The sequence below is a fragment of the Chiroxiphia lanceolata genome, chromosome W, assembly GCF_009829145.1.
Source record: "Chiroxiphia lanceolata isolate bChiLan1 chromosome W, bChiLan1.pri, whole genome shotgun sequence".
Classification (NCBI taxonomy): Eukaryota; Metazoa; Chordata; class Aves; order Passeriformes; family Pipridae; genus Chiroxiphia; species Chiroxiphia lanceolata.
The window spans coordinates 8,576,847-8,593,907 of record NC_045670.1 but is presented as its reverse complement, the minus strand read 5'-3'; the positions used below and the strand labels follow the sequence as shown (position 1 = coordinate 8,593,907).

Below are 17,061 nucleotides of genomic sequence, written 5' to 3'. Positions count from 1 at the left end.
CCCTTCGTCGATGGGCACAAGCTGCTGTCAACACGGGAGCGGAGGAGGGAAAGGGCGACCTCCTCCCCAAAAGGTTCCTCTGCAGATGGGTCAAGCCTCTCCGATGAAATCTGAGCAGGTCTGGGCTGGGGGCAGAACAGGGCGCAGGAAAATGGAGGCAAACCGGGGCCAGGAGCAGCCAGATGACCCGGCCAAAACCAGTGAACCTCGGACCCCTCCAACACACACCCTCCCTCAGTCAGGGCAAAAGTGAGGTGCCATTTCCCGAGGAGAGGACAAAAAAAACCTCATCACCTCCCTCCCCAGTCTTCTGAGTCTGGAATGTGGATCTGCTAGCTAGTTCCTTTGTGTGTGTCAATCACCTTAGGTAAACACCTTCCCCCTCCCTCTTTCAACATCTTTCTTTTACAGCAATGCAGGGGAAAGAAAAAAAATCCCCTCCATGGTTTTTTTAGAACAAGTAAACCTATGACACAGATCCAGCCCTCAGACATGCTGGCAAGCCTTGGTTCCCACTTTGCTTCAAGGAAAGTGTCGTGGTTTGATTCTGGCCGGATTCCAAACCCCCACGAAAATTTCTAACAGCTGGGAGAGGCCACACATGCAAGACAGACTCAACGTGAGGATAATACTAAAATTTTATTACTAACAGAATAGAAGCTAAAGATTAAGAAAATAAACAGTTTTAAATACACTTTCTAACCACCCCTCCTTCCTTCCATGTTCTCCCTCCTCCTACAAGGCACCAGGTCTTCCAAATCTGCTGCACCTGTAGACCACCCTTCCATGGTCCCTCACCATAGGCTACAGGGGGGCCAAAGCTCCGAGTCCTTCCCCTGTCCCATGGATTCCTCCCATGGGAAACAGTCCTCGGTGGACCCTTCTAACATGGGTCCATTCCTCCCCCGGGACGCAGGTCCTGGGGTGCAGGAGGCCTCTATACCCTGATGGTTCTTCATAGAATGCAGTCTTTGACAGAGGGTATTGTTCCAGCGTGGGTTCCCCACAGGCACTACAAAGTCCTACCCAGAACAAACTGCTCCAGCGTGGCTTCTCTCTCGAGTCACAGATCTTCCGAAGGACTTCATTCCCTCTTGGGCCTCCCACGGCAGGACAGCAGTCCTCTTTTATTTTTATGCATCTACTTGTTCCATCCTAGGTACAGCTGCACCGCGGCAGGGCCTCCCGTCCTGTCCCAACTCAGTCGGGACGGGAGGGGGGAGAGATCGCCTGCTGGCGGGGCTGCTCTGCCACCCTGGCCCAGCCCGCGGCCGGGGCGGGCCTGAAGGGGGGCCGCGGGGCTGCTCTGCGTGCTGCCGCATGCCCCGGCCCCAGCCTGGCCACCCCTTTGCCGCTCGGCTCGGCACGGGCAGCTCGGCCGGGACGGGAGGGGGGGTGCTACGGGGCTGCACGCCTCAGCCAGGGCCCCGGTCCCAGCCCCAGTTGCCCCCTCGCCCGCAGCCGCCACTGTGTGCTCCGAGCTATCAGCTGCCGCGGACCCAGGGTCATAGCCACCGCGCCTGCCCTCAGACCAGCTGCCGCACGGGCCCGGGCCATTGCCACCGCCCCCGCTCGCAGTGGGAGGGGAAAGCGGCGGGGAACCGCCCCAGCCCTGGCCGCGGCACCCGCCGCGCCTGCTCCTGGGCCAGGGCCGCGGGACACGGAGGCTCCCTCCGCCACCCTCCCGGCTCCAATTCCTTCTGCACAACACCCCAACACCCTTCTTTTCCTCTTTTCTTAAATATGTAATCACAGAAGCTCCTTTCATTGGCCTCAGCCGTGACCAGCGGCAGGAAATCCCTCCTGCATTTAGCTACCGTTGGTTCTTCATAGGACAGTGAAAGCTTTCAGTAGCTTCCAACAGAAGCCACCCTATAGCTCCCCTCTGCTCCAAAACCTGGCCACAGGTTAAACTCATGACAGAAAGCCCTTGAGATGCTGCAGGAGAAGCCCAAGCACATCCTGTTTCAGGTATCTCCACACTCGCGTTCAATACGCATGCACATGCTAACTTCCTTTTTTTTCTTCTCTTTTCTTTTGGCAGTGGCAGATTTGGTATCTTCTGAGCTCCTTGCAGCCTTTGGGCAATCAGGACGTTGAATTTGGCATACGGTTACCATTCGTTCCCTTGGATCGTACCTGCCCTTGTTTTCCTCATCCCCTCCTGTGCTCCCCTTCCCTCGGATAAAACTCCAGGGCGTTGTAGTATTGCTATGGAGCCCAGGGAGACTTTGGGCAGCTCTTGGCAAAGGAGGGGTGAGGCAGACTTTCTACCAGCCGCTGTCACCTCTGTGAAGCCTTTGTCTGCCTCTGGCTGTGCAGGGGAGATGATGCTGCCTATGGCGGGCTCAGGGAAAGAGATCCTGGTGAGTGGTGAAAAGCTGGAGCCGGAGGAAGAGGATGAGCTGGGTTCTAGGAGAGATGTGGATTCCACTTCCAATGCAGACAGCGAGAAATGGGTGGTGGGAGATGGCCTGGAGGAGCAGGAATTTTCTATCAAGGAGGCTAACTTTACAGAGGGGAGTTTAAAACTAAAGATACAGACCACCAAGAGAACTAAGAAGCCCCCAAAGAACTTGGAGAACTATATTTGCCCTCCCGAGATCAAAATCACCATCAAGCAGTCTGGGGACCAGAAGCTTTCTAGAGCTGGTAAAAATAGCAAAGCAGCTAAAGAGGAGGACAGATTGCACTCCAGAAAGAAGGTAAGTCCTATTCTTTTCTGTATTTCCCCTTTCTCCTGAAAGCAGAAGGAGAGGGGAGGATTAAACCTGCTCAAACAGTTTGTGTCCAAGATATAACCTTTGCAGGGTTTGCAAAGCTCTGTTTGGCCATGGAGGAGCTAACACATAGTGGGTGTCATCCTGCATCGGCACATATGCTGTGGGAATGATCTTGAACTATCCCTCAGATGAACCAATTCAGAAGGGATCAAAGGTTCAACTGGACCTCTTCTATTTTTGTTTGTACTCGAGGTTTAAGATTAATAATTACACAAGTGATAAATGAAGGGGCCCACTTCTAAATTGCTTTGTGCCTGAGTGCTAATGCTTGAGTCTTTCAGCAGTTAAAGCTTTCAACTGCATTTTTAAAATACAGGAATGTGCATTGTGAACAATTGAATCTATTCCTGAATATTGGGAAAAGGGCTTCATTATTCTTGATTACAGCATTGTGTGAGCAACACTATAGTTATGTTTCAGAAAATGCTTCCACTATAAGTCTCATTTTCTCCCAGATGCATATCATTTTCTTGAAATATCCTTCTGCAGAGAAATTTTTGGTACTTTGGGTAAAAATTAATCTTTTTATTTTTTCATTTAGTCAAGGAGAGGAAGAGGGAGGGGGAAAGAAAGAAAATCCTTTCTTTGTATGAGCTGTTTCACCCTTTTATTTGTCATTGTCTTGATTTCAGTAGTGTCATCTACATTTAGTCTTAAACAAATTTAGTTTGAGTGTTTTAAGCAGTGCTGGTCGGGAGAGGGACAACTGGTGACTACTCATGTCTTTTGGGTGTAGTGATGTTTCTGTCCTAGGTATTAGACAAGGAGCTTTGGTCAGGTTGAGGCTTTATCACAGTACAATAGAATCACAGAATGTGCTGAGTTGGAAGGGACCCATCAGGATCATCAAGTCCAACTCCTGGCCCTACGCAGGACACCCCAAGAATCACACCATGTGCTTGAGAGCGTTGTCCAAATGCTTCTTGAACTCAGGCTTGGTGCTTCCTAGGGAGCCTGTTCCAGTGCTCAACCACCCTGGGGGTGAAAAACCTTTTCCTGATATCTAACCTAAACCTCCCCTGACTCAGTTTCATGCTGTTTCCTCGAGTCCTGTCACTGGTCATGAGAGTGAAGAGATCAGTACCTGCCCCTCCGCTTCCCCTCATGACGGTGTTGAAGACCAAAATGAGGTCTCCCTTCAGTCTCCTCCAAGCTGAACAAACCAAGTGACCTCAACCGCTTCTCATACGGCTTCCCCTCCAGACTCTTCGCCATCCTCATGACCCTCCTTTGGATGCTCTCTAATAGCTTAATGTCTTTTTTATATTGTGGTGCCCAAAACTGCACACAGTACTCAAGGTGAGGCAGCAACAGTGCAGAGTAGAGCAGGTTGGAAGGGACTTTAAAGATCATCTAGTTCCAACCCCCCTGCTGTGGACAGGGACACCTTTCACTAGACCAGGTTGCTCAGAGCTCCATCCAACCTGGCCTTAAACACTTCCAGGGATGGGACATCCACAGCTTCTCTGGGCAACCTGTGCCAGTTCCTCACCACCCTCACAATCAAGAATTTCATCATAATATCTAATCTAAACATACTCTTTCAGTTTGAAAGCATTCCCCCTTGTCCTGTCACTGCATGCTCTTGTAAGAAGTTCCCCTCTGTCTTTCTTGTAGGCTCCCTTCAGGTACTGGAAGGCTGCAATTAGGTCACCCTGAAGCCTTCTCTTTTCCAGGCTGAACAAACCCAATTGTCTCAACCTTTCCTCATAGGAGAGGTGCTCCATCCCTCTAAATCATCTTGGTGGCCCTCCTCTGGACTTGCTCCAACAGGTCAATGTCCTTCCTGTGCTGGGGATCCCAGAGGTGAATGCAATACTCCAGGTGGGGTCTCACCAGAGTGGTAGAGGGGCAGAATCACCTCCCTTGACCTGCTGGCCATGCTTCTTTTGATGCAGCTCAGGATACATGATGCAACTCAGCTCCTTAGTAGCATGTGGGCATCATGATGAGTTCAGACAGTGTGGTGGGGGAAAACAGTTTTCCCCCTGAAGTTCTAAAATGGTAAGCCCCAGGGGGTGGTGACCCTTGAGGTTTGAGCCAATGAGCACTTCTGCAAATATAAACATATCACACTTAGACTGTGTAACAGGGAGAAGGGGTTAATATGTCAGGGAAAAACAGGTTCGAGGGATTCTGGAACGTGAATAAACCAACACCGTTGCTAGTTGGCAAAAATAGCTATTTATAGAAAAAGGTGCAAACATGGAAAAAAGGGGAATAAAAACAGGCGCCTGAGGGAAAAGAATTAGGGCGGAGGAAAAAGTGCACAAAAACCCAAGTAGATAGCTCGACACCCTACTCACCTAGGTGTCACCTGTAAGAAGTCTTACCCACTCTAACTAGTAATAAAGTCTCTTTGTAGCAGCTGTGTGTTCCGGAGGGGTGGCAGGCTCCCACTTAAAACGAGAAGATGCAAAAAATGAGCTGGAGAGTCAAAGACACATCCTCATCCAGGTACAGTCAAAATGGTCTAACTTATTCCCAAAATACATCCATTATCAAGGGTCCTACAGGGTTCACACGCTCTATTCTAACTTTCTATTGTTACATTTACTTTCACACACTATATCTATAACTTATTGGCTCTACTAGCCAAGGCACATTTCCAGGCCCCCCCATCTTCTGGTTTCTCACACTCTGGATAACAACCTCCTTCCTTGGTTTTCCTCTATGCAGCTTTCTGATATCTGCTGCTCAAGGACACACATCTGCTGCGGAGAACACAGGTCCCTGCCGTTCTGGCACGCAGGCCGGATTGTGCAAGCAGGCCTGAAGCAGTATATGTCCTGCATCATCTAAGATTCTTTCACAATTCCCCCTTTTGCACAATCCAGGCCTGACTGATGGTCTTTCGCTTGGTTCAACTCTTTGTTCCATGTGGTTCTTGAAAACTTTTATTTTGCAAATGAAACTTTATTAACTCAGGGTTATGTGTCTCCTACTCTTTATCCAAAGGTGCTTATGCATATGTGAGGTAATATGGTTTATGCATTTGTGAGCAAAACCAGATATATTAATAATCATATATTCATACATTCACATGCATACAATTCACACAACTTTCATGCGTGATGGCCATCACTTCATGCTCTCACACAAACATACTTTGAGTTGTATTTTACTATGTTTTGGTTGTGGACTGAGAAATTATCATTCTTGTGTTTGCCCTCAGATGAGTAAGATCTAATTATGCATTTCTTGTTTTTATGAGAGTATAACTTGGAAAACAGGAAAACATAACATATTTCTGCCTCACATTCAATTCCAAACCCAAATACATACAACATTCTTATAATTTAAAGATAAATATATACTCCTATTTTACAGCAAAACACACACTTCTCTATGCAAATGTGCTTTTGGACTTCAAAGAGAACTTGTCAGTAGTCACTACAAAAACTTCAAAAGCTCCACTTCTCCACCACGTTTAAAACAATTCTGGCTATTTAGGCAAGCAACCTCAAGAAACAGTCAGCAAGACCACCTCATGAACTATCTTTCCTCACTCCCCCCCCCTTTTTTTTTTTTTTTTTTTTGTACTGAAATTAAACTGTTAGGCTAGTTGTTGCATGAATAAAAAGCTTAGCTTTGTTGACTTTGAGCTTAGTATCCCATATAAGGATGGGTCTTTATATGATTGCCTGTGGCGTGCTGTATCTCAGGGTCTGTCTTAACATCATCTTCTTTTTCACTGTTTCTGTCAAATGTTTTTGGAGAGTTGTCAACTAATAGCAAAATACCAATTAAGATTAAGTTATACAAGATGGTTGTTTCGGGGACAAAGTTCCCATCTATCAGCACTTGCATCATCCAATGAAGCACAAATACATTCCCACCGCATGGTCTGTGGTTGGATCCTGCCATTGTTGAACAAGTTAAGCAGCATATTGATGAAAAACAAGGAAAACAACATAGAATATCTACAACAAAGGACTAATACGAAAAGGGTAGACAATAACATCTTTGTAACCATATCCATCTTTAGTGAAGAGATCGGAATAGGCTCTAGCTGTTCCTGCTTCACTGGGTCAGCCAGGGTCACTTGCATGCTATGCCGTGGTTGCAGGTAATCATAATCTCTTTGTAGTCAGCATACAGGGGGTCAGCATCCTACTGTTGAATGTAGATGCAATCTCCAAGTTGGAATAGATGAGCAGGAGTGTTTCACCTCATGGGTTCGGATTACAGAATGAATCTGTGGAATTTCTGCAAAATCATGGCTGGGCTTCGCGAACGAAGATTTGGGAAGGCTTTATCCACACTTGTTACAGGCACGTTGGTGACTTATGAGGCCAATACGTGACAGACATATCCGGTTTGCAAAAGGCACAACAAGAAAGACTCCTTAGATGGTGTATTCCGCAAAGACACGGTTCTTCCTGCGTTGCCCTTTTCCTCCTCAAGAGTGATCCTGCGTGTGTTCTCAAGGCTTCCGCAGCGTTATAGATGCTGTGTCTCCAGGCCTCCCGATTTGAGGCCAAGGTGGACCAATTATGGTGATCAATATGGCCAAGGGCTGAGATGTGTTTCAGGGAGGTCCTTGAATCTTTTCTTCGGGGCTCCTCTCTTGCGGCAGCCGTGGCAAGTTCACCATAGAGCAAGATCTTAGGGAGGCGGTGGTCCTTCATCCTTGAATTTCTGCAAAATAGAGCCTAGACTATTAAACAATTTTCACAAAAGAATTTCAAATTTCAGAATTTTTGTAACTTGACCATACAAGAGGAAATAGGTTTTATAGTACGAAGTGGTTGGCTGTCAGTTACTAATAAAAGGCTGTAGAGAATCATGTAGGACAAAGCAGGTAGTGCAATACAATCAGGCAGAACCCAAGAGCATTAAGAGCATAAAGAAAAAATATCCAGGACATGATCAAAATTCACTAAACTAAGGCATGCAGTAAAGGAAGGCACAAGTTAGATAAAGCTTCAAACAACAGAAACCATCATGCTATGAAGTTAGCAGGCTATCGAAAGATTGCGGGCATGATGCGAGCTAGGGCCTATGGGGGGAGAAGGAGGGGGAGGTCCAAAAAACATCAGCCTTTCATTTACAGCTTTGCTAACCATCCACTGTCTTGCTTTCTAACACAGGGCTCTTTTTCTGTGAGGCCTCAGCACTTCATGCCTTGTTATTTATAATCTTGTGTGGAGCTGTAATTAAAAGATTTCTTTTATATGTTGCAGAAGTCAGAGAGGAGAGAGAGATTTAAACAATTCTTGCCACTTGCTATAAAACTCCTGGATAAGCATATGCACCCAATATCAACTTCCATGAGAGCAGTAGAAATATAATATCAATAACTAAGTATTGGTCTGGTAATTTGACAGTATGATTCAAACTATACTAGCAATCCATCCTTTTAAAGTTTTTCCAGTTGGCTATTATGAAGTAAATTCACTGAGAGATATCTCTAAAAGCTAGTGAGAGATCTTCAAAGTCAGTTGATATAGAATTTGGAGTTTGTTTTCAATTCCAGCTAAATTCATAATACAAATTTAATCCTATTATGACTTTCTATATTAGAGTCAAAATGTAAGTTTTAATCCTAACTCTGATTCTTGCTTACCAGCAATACATCATAGAACAATAGTTAAAATACATTGTTGGTATACCAATCTAAGAAGCAAAAACCTTCTTACTCTGGTAATATTTATTAGGCAGAGACCTGTACATAAGAAAGAAAAAAAACCAATGTATTTGTTCTTTAAGATACAGGGCCTGCACTGATGGCCAATGTATGGCTGGTGGTTGTTGTCCTGATTAATAGAAAAAATGAAAAAGTAACTAGAATAGTTTCCTTAATTTACTGTATTCTGCATCATCTTCCCAGCTTCTGGTCAAGTTCCTGGAGCCACAGACTGGCTCCTCTATTCATGAGAAGTTACTAATGACAGATTGAGAATGAATACATTTTTATTTGTGACTCTTTTCATTAATTTTAATATTATTTCTAACTTTTTTGTTTTGTTTTTGTTTTTTCTTTAAATCTCTACTGTGGTATGTGACTCAGGTTTCAGTTTGCAGTGTTTCGCTTCTCCTCCCCCTATCCTGTAGGCAGGGAGATTCAAAGCGAGACAGGAGAGGTTTTTTAGATTTTTTGCCCTTCCTCCCACAAACTGTAAGGCAAAAATATTTCTTTCCCCAATCAGAAGATTGCAAAGTTGCAGCCTCTATAAAGCAGGAGGGTTCTACACCCCCCCCCTTTTTTTTTTTTTTTTTGAGTTTGGCCAGAGGAGGTCTCCTACTCAGTTGCTCGGCAACAAACTATCTCTATTGTGAGAGCCACTAACACCTTATCTCTTTCTCTGCTAAGGCAAAGGCAAAGTTTTGCAAGGCGGTTTTTATCCTTTTTGTCAAAACCTTGCTTTTTGCTTTTTCTTTTGCTGAATACGATATTTTTTCAGAAGGGTTTTATAGGGGTAAAACAGCTAAGAATAAGGCATTTCACTAAGATTTTCGTACAAATACTCATTTCCCGGAAAAATTCCCTAAAACTGTCTACATACTAGCTTGCAGGTAAACGCAAGTCTTTGGGTTTAAGTTATCTACAAGTGAGTAGAAGGACTAAAGAGAGAGATTTTGCGTTCTTTTCTCGACCACTTGGTTTTCTTTCTCACTGCAGCCTCTGCTGCTGTTCCCGCTCGCTCTCCCCCCCTACCCTCGCGGGGGGGAAGGGAGAGAGAACCCGCTGAAGTTTTTTAGTGTCTGTTCTCGCTGCTGCAGCCCCGAGCCGCCTCTCCGCTGCGGCTGCCGGCACCGGCGGCAGTTTGAATAATCTTAAAGGCAAATTCCTATGCTCCTGTGTCATCCGAGACACCTCTTCCGGACCCTCATCCCTGGGTTTTAACAGTTACTAACAAACCCATGGTCGCTTCTCCACACACACGCACAACCCCTAACACACACACACACACACACACACACACTAGCACGGCATAGTTAGCAACACCGTGAGCCCACAACGACACACTGGACAGACAACAGAGTCAACACGAGAGTTAACAGAAACACGGGAAAGCAGCCTTCTAGCCTGCTCCCCTTCTCAACAAGAAGTGATACTTTTCCGGAGTTGCTCCATCCCAGTTTCCCTCTGGGGCCGCTCCTGGTTTTTTCTTGCACCGTTACTGCCGGGCTGCTCTCCTGCCGGCTCTCGGGCGCTCCTGCTTTACCCCCGCGGTGCTGCCTCGCCCTGCTCTGCTACGCCGTGAGGGTTTCCGGCCATAGTCTCTCTCGTGTTCGTGCACCAGATTCTGCACGGGGTGGCGGCGGCCACGGTTCGAATTCACACAGTTCGGTCGGGGCAGTGTGTGCCAGGCCGCGACGCACTCCCTGTTCAGCAGGATGACTGCACGGCCGAGAAGTTTCGTAGTAGCAGCGAGGGTAATCAAGTCCCAAAGTCTATCTCCCAAACCCCGCCATTCATCAAAGGCGAAAAGGAGAGGGGGCACTTTAAAGAAACCGTTTTCACAGGTCCAAGCAATAAGCTTGTCGAATACCTTCTCAGCTACTGTTTCACCTTGCTTAGCAAGGATAGCTAACAGCAGCTTTTTAGCTGCAGCAAACTCTGCTTCCATGCTTGCAGCAAATGACAGGGGGAAGGTAGCGACCCTTCCTACTCGGTTCGCGCCGACTGGCCCACGACCTCCCGTCTCCAACCGCGTCTCACCGCAAGGAGATCAATCGGCTATCAGCCTCTCTCGGCTATCAATCAGCCTCTCTCGGCTACCAATCAGCTCTCTCGGCTACCAATCAGCCTCTCTCGGCTACCAATCAGCCTCTCTCGGCTATCAGCCTCTCTCGCTATCAGCCTCTCTCGGCTATCAGCCTCTCCCGTCTCCAACCGCGTCTCACCGCAAGGAGATCAGTCGGCTATCCGCATTCTTCTACCTTTTCGTGCTTTTTATCACCTTTCCGGGCGCCAGATAAAACGAGAAGATGCAAAAAATGAGCTGGAGAGTCAAAGGCACATCCTCATCCAGGTACAGTCAAATGGTCTAACTTTATTCCCAAAATACATCCATTATCAAGGGTCCTACAGGGTTCACACGCTCTATTCTAACTTTCTATTGGTTACATTTACTTTCACACACTATATCTATAACTTTATTGGCTCTACTAGCCAAGGCACATTTCCAGGCCCCCCCATCTTCTGGTTTCTCACACTCTGGATAACAACCTCCTTCCTTGTTTTCCTCTATGCAGCTTTCTGATATCTGCTGCTCAAGGACACACATCTGCTGCTGGAGAACACAGGTCCCTGCCGTCCGGCACGCAGGCCGGATTGTGCAAGCAGGCCTGAAGCAGTATAGTCCTGCATCATCTAAGATTCTTTCAACACCCACTTCAGCAGGCGTCCCCGCTAGAAGCAACTTGGTCCATCGTGAAGAGCCCACCACCAGAAACGAGTCTGCCTTATAAAGTTTATTGAGAGCACCTGCCCCAGGGAGGTGTGGCCAGTACCTGACGCCCCCGCCCCGTCAGGGGCTCTCAATCCCACCCCTTCTGTTATGTAAGTGCACCCCTCCTGCGCATGCGTGAGCACCTTGGAAATCCCCTGACGCAGGCGCAGTGATTGGGGGGGGTCCTTTCCAATTGAGTCTGGGGGATGCCTTCCTCACCTTCCTCATCACTTTGTCCTCCAACTGCCCTTGACGAGCAATGAACCAATCACAACAGACCAATTAAAACAGTTTACACAGAAGTTCTCCCTCCAAGGCCAAGTTCACTGCTTTATCCAGCAGACTTGGCAGGAGAAAACATAACCTTTTCGCAGGTGGCTAGGCCAAACACAGACCAAAAATAACATCCCAACTTCGTCCCGATAGAGACTGGAAAAGAAAATAGTTGTTGTAGTTGTAGGAGACGTAGCCATGTTGTAGAGCCATGAGGAGAAGGGACCGCAACCCCATTGGGGGCTGATCCCCCCCCAGCCCCAGCTGGGGGGCCTACAGGGACTTGGAACAGCATAAGACTGGGCTAAGTGCCTGTAGCTATGAACTGGGGGAGGTTTCTCCACCGTGAGCAGCAGCAGCAGCAGTGGCAGAACAGCACTGGCCGGAGATTGTGGCTGAGAGCCAAGAGATAAGGGAGAAGAGATGGAAGAGAGAGAGACACAGAGTTGTCTGAAGAGAAAGAGAGCCCAGCCGCAGCAGAGAGAGCAGAACTAAGCTCTACAAGAGAAAGTTTGGGTAAGAAACTGAAACCAAAACCCCCCCAAACTCCTTGGAGACCCCTCCAGAAAGGAGGAGGATGATGAACCTCTTATTTGAAAGAGTCTTGGAGTGCTACAGCACTGCAGAAAGGAGCTGAAAGCTCAGAAAAGGAATGCGGAGGGGGTGACCTTGGCCCCCCCTGCTGCTACTGCCAAGCTGGCAGTTTTGAGTCATAGCACGGGAGCTCTGCAAAGGAGCTTGAATCCCCTGAAGATACGGACCGTCACGAAGGCTTCTGCATTTCGTTGACATGACTGGTGAAGCGACCTTTGTCCGGGTGAAACGCAGCCCACGGAAGAGAAGACCCTGCTTGGAGACGAAGGCTGAGGAGGGCTTGGATACCCCCCTCGTGTGTACTGGCAGAGATCCAGCTACAGCTGCTGCATGGAAGAGAGAGAGATAGACTGCTACTCTGAAGAGAATGCTGCTCTGAAAGTAGAAAGGATCTTTCCTTCTTCCCTCCTGGACTTTTATTTGGAAGGGAGAAGAGATTTGGATCCATTGTAAATACTGTTTTGTCATGGTAGAGATAGTTGAGATTGTGTGTGTAATGTATTGTAGTATTATTTTGTACAGTCTTGTAATATATAATCCCTTCCCCCATTTTGAGTCTTGTGTGGTGTCTGGAAAACCCATCTCACACTGGGCTGAGATGTGGTAGGGAGGCTAGGACTCGAGAACTGGATTTTGGGGCTCTCAAACCATGACAAACAGGAACCCAGATTTGATGAAAAGACTCATGAGTATCTCCAAACCTGGACGAATCATCTGGGATGTAGGCACCTACTGATTAGAGCTTGGGCATGACTTGACTTTCCTACTCATGCAACTTGGATCCCTCTTCTCCCATATGACACTTTGTGAATGCTCAAAGGGCTACTTGAAGCCTTGAGGAGGATAATTGCCAACGGCTCTCCTTGGAGACAGCCTCCTCGACAGACTGACTTAGACCAAATTTTCATAACTCTAAATCATTTTTTGAAGCATCAACATTTCCCATTGAATCAAGGCAGAGCCCAAGGGGATAACATTGCTCACTCTGAGAGTGCTTCTCTTAGAAGCTGAATTTGAAAAGAAAACAACAAATCATGGGGATTTTTTTGCTCAGAATCCTGCTAACTGGCATAGTCTATGTGCATGGAAAAAAGTATCTCCTTTTAGCACAGCAGAGGTTGACCCTATAACGACACTGAGATTTCCCACCTATGAGAGGAATGGGCTGTCTTCTTAGCACCAAGCAATGTCTCATTTCCACTTCCCTTTCCTCCCTGAATACTTGCAGAGTGATAAAAGGCCACTACAGGAAGAGACGAAATAAGTGGGAGAAGGGTCCCAGTCCTGATAGTGCAATTGCTTTCATAACCAATGCATAGTCTCATGACAGATTTTTTTGGGGGAAGATAGGAGGAAGCAGCAAGTTGAAACATGGAGCTGTGACCTGTCTGGTCCAACTATGGGTTTTCCCTGTGAGAGGAGTATGCAGGAACCTTCTGCATAGAACATAGAATATCTTGAGTTGGAAGGGACCCGCAAAGATCATTGAGTCCAACTCCTGGCCCTGTACAGGACAGCCCCACAGGACAATGGTTCTGCATGTCCGTGCAGAACCATTGAGAACTGTGGTAGTGGTTAAAAAAAAAAAAAGTGATTGTCCCATTTAAATGATTCTGGCAGTTTTGATATTTCAGAGTTAGGCTGTTTGATTGTCTGTTGCTTTAATCAGTACAAACTCCAGAAAAGCAGCTACTGGAAGCAGCAGGAGGGAACAATGCATTTAAACCAGTGGGGCAGACCTTTCAACTCCTTCCACTGTCCTCCATGGATTTTTTTGCGAGGAGAGTTTGGCCCAATGTACACATTTCCCTTGCACATGGGAGCAGCAGCATTATTTGAGGTTTACCACCTTGCTCATGGAAACAGGGCATATAGAGAGGCCCCACAGACCATATATAAGGATGGACAGCTGAGCATGCAAGTGCCATTCTTGTGTCTCTGGTGTGTAGGAGCAGTTGTCTTGCCCTCATGAAGTAACACCTGAATTTATTTTCCTCCCGAGTAGGAGCAAACTCTATCAGAACTTGAAAAATTACTTAAGTTTGTTGCATAAAAATTTCAGCCACATCTCCAGTAGTCCCCAGTGCTTTGCAGTACACTTCAGCATGAGCTTCAATACAGCACAGAGGGCAAGTAATGAAACATGGAAGCAATTTAAGTAACAGCATGTGGGTACACAAAGGGACTGGTAATGCCAACAATGTAAAAAGGGACTGTGAACTAGGGATATAGCATTATTCAGTGACCACTTAGGGAGAAAAAGATATGCCAGTTCCTAAACTTTCCACTGCTCTTCTAATTAGGCAATAGGGCTTAGTGTCTGATTTCTAAAGCTGTGGTCTGGGGTGCAATACTGATTAGAAGGGGGCTCTGTGACAAGGCTGGGTTTTTTTGCCTTTGATTACAGCTGCTACTTCGGGGCTCCTCTCTTGCGGCAGCTGGTGGCAAGTTCACCATAAAGCAAGATCTTAGGGAGGCGGTGGTCCTTCATCCTGGAGATGTGCCCTGCCATCACAGCTGTGTTCTCAGCAACATGGCCTCAATACTTGTGACTGTTGCTTGTTCTAGAACGGGTGTATTGGTCACATAATCTGACCAGTGGATGTTAGGATTGTAAGGAGGCAGCGTTGATGGAAGCGTTCTAAGAGACGCAGGTGGTGGCGGTAGATGACGAAAAGATACAAGGACTCCCTGAAACAACATCTCAGCCTTGGCCATATTGATCATCATAACTGGTCTACTCTGACCTCCAATCGGGAGGCCTGGAGGACACACCATCTATAACGCAACTGTCTCCTTTGAGAACGCACGCAGGATCACTCTCTGAGGAGAAAAGACAACGCAGAAAGAACCGTGTCTTGCAGAATATACCATCTAAGGAGTCTTTCTGCTGTGCCTTTTGCAATCGGACATGTCTATCTCGTATTGGCCTCATTAACCACCAGCGTGCCTGTAACAAATGTGGATAGAGCCTTCCTAAATCTTCGTTCGCGAAGCCTAGCCATGATACAGCTGCTACACTATGCTAAAAGACATAAGCATACATTAACACTCATGTTGGTTTTCCGTGTGAGCAATCACTTTGTGGATGTTATGCGATCGTGAATGGGAGGGGAAGGAATCCAGGAGAGGATCTTACTGGGTGCAGTTGCTGATGCCCTGGAGTGAGAAGTGAGAGAGCATCAGTGTTGGGAACCTTGAATGCTGGCTGCAACACAACAACTTTGGGGTTTCTTTTAAGTCATGGACCATGCCAAGTTTCACATCAGCTTCCCCTACTAGAAAATAAGATTGAAGGTAGTTTCCAACCCCCTTTCCCAAGGCTGCTCAGAAGGTGAATTGTAGTTTGGGCTGTCCCTGCAGCTGCTTGTGTGGCAATTGGAAAGTGCACAAACATTCTGTAAGAGTTTCTCTTATTTCAACCCTTCAGTGCCTGGAGATGGAGTGGGCTGGACCCTTGCCACTTCTAAACCCACAAATGGCTCCATTTCATGTAGTCTGATTGGAGAGGGAGGGAAAAAAAAAGCCAGTAGCCCAAAGGAGTCCTGCTGGCATGCTGGCATGCTGGCAAGCCCTGCAGCTGGTGCTCTCCCACCTCAGCAGGGTTGATAGAGTCCAGCATCCTCAGCATCACTAAAGGTGCCTTTTCCTTTAGATAAGGAAACATGGACACTGAAAGCGTAGCACCAAATGCAATGAAGCAATTCATCAGCATTCCCTGTCACATAGAATTAACAAGCCCCAGATAAGCAGTATTTCCCTGGTTTTGTTTTATTACACCCCCCCCCCCCATATTTGCTGCTCTGTCTGTTTTCTTGTGTCTGCAAACACTTCATTTTCCATCCTTTCTTTCTTTAAGCATAACCTGACAAAGTTTCTTTGGACCTTGCATCATATGCATAATGTCCTGCTTCAGGGGATGTAAACTCATTTTTTGTAATTATTATTGCACTGGGGTTTTTTGAGAGCTTGGGAAGGGTGAATGCATTTATTACTGAGAGATAGGCAGCAGCAAATCAATTGGAAGTAAACTTCTTTGTGTGCAGAGGAAACTCTGTCCTTGAATTTTCTTGCTACACTTTTTCCCTTTGAGTTCCTGTAGGTATTTGCCATTTCTTTACAGGAAGCAGTTCTAGCCTTGAAATTCAATTTATAGTCTTCCTTTCCTCTGCCCCATACATGCACTTTCTCCTGCTGTTTTCCTTTCCTTGAGGACTCTCTCATTAGCATGCTTTCCCTATTGTACCCCTCCTTCTTATAGATCATGAACGCTGCCCCCCCCTCCTTCCCCCTCCTTTGCATCGACTGCACATTGAACTTTCCCTCCAGGTTCTCACATGCATCTGCAGCTCTTGTCGGATTTCCCCTTGCACCAGACTCCTTTCCCCAATGATTTGTGTGCATGATCATCCGATTGCTCATTGTATATGCTTATTCCTCTTTGCTAAGGGCATCCCGTGTGCGATGTCCTCTGAGTCAGCTCTTCCTGTTGTGATCCCAAAGGTGCCTTGGGGAGTTGACTTAAGTGCTTGCTCCCTGTTCTGCATGTGGCTTAGCAAGGAGAAGTCACTCAGGTGTTTGTGGTGGTACCTGCTTGAAGTGGCAGACTTTGATTTACAGCTCCTTTTTTTTTTTTCCAAAGGATGGAGTCTCCATAGCCCCTTCAGCCTGGACCTGTTTCTGTGTTGGTTTGGTCCCTACTTTTCTAAGTAAAGCCTTAAGGCTGCTCTAAATGATGCTGGTGGCAGGTACCTGAAACTCACACCAGCAGAGTAAACCTCAACCTCTTCCCACATTATGGAATAGTGGAAGAGTCTCAGAAGTGCCAGCACAGTGGGGAAGTGTTCTTCTAGTTGCCTTTAAGGTGAAACTGGCTTTTGAGCAGCCGAGAGATCAATTCAGAGCTGCTCTAACAGGCAGGAGGCTCCTAGCATTTTACAGTCTTTCTACACAAATGTGTGGGTGCAAAGCTGCACAAACTCAGCTCTTTGATAGTCATCCCAGATTTC

The 17,061-nt window shown here is 46.8% G+C and overlaps 1 protein-coding gene across 1 annotated transcript in view; it reads left to right on the top strand.

Annotated features, from left to right (window-relative positions):
• The first annotated feature begins 2,213 nt into the window (after positions 1 to 2,213).
• LOC116780026 (SET-binding protein-like) overlaps positions 2,214 to 17,061 on the top strand; it is a 404,692-nt gene continuing 389,844 nt past the window's right edge. The window contains exon 1 of the mRNA XM_032674528.1: positions 2,214 to 2,705. Coding sequence (XP_032530419.1) covers positions 2,214 to 2,705 — 492 coding nt within the window. The remainder of the gene's footprint in view (positions 2,706 to 17,061) is intronic.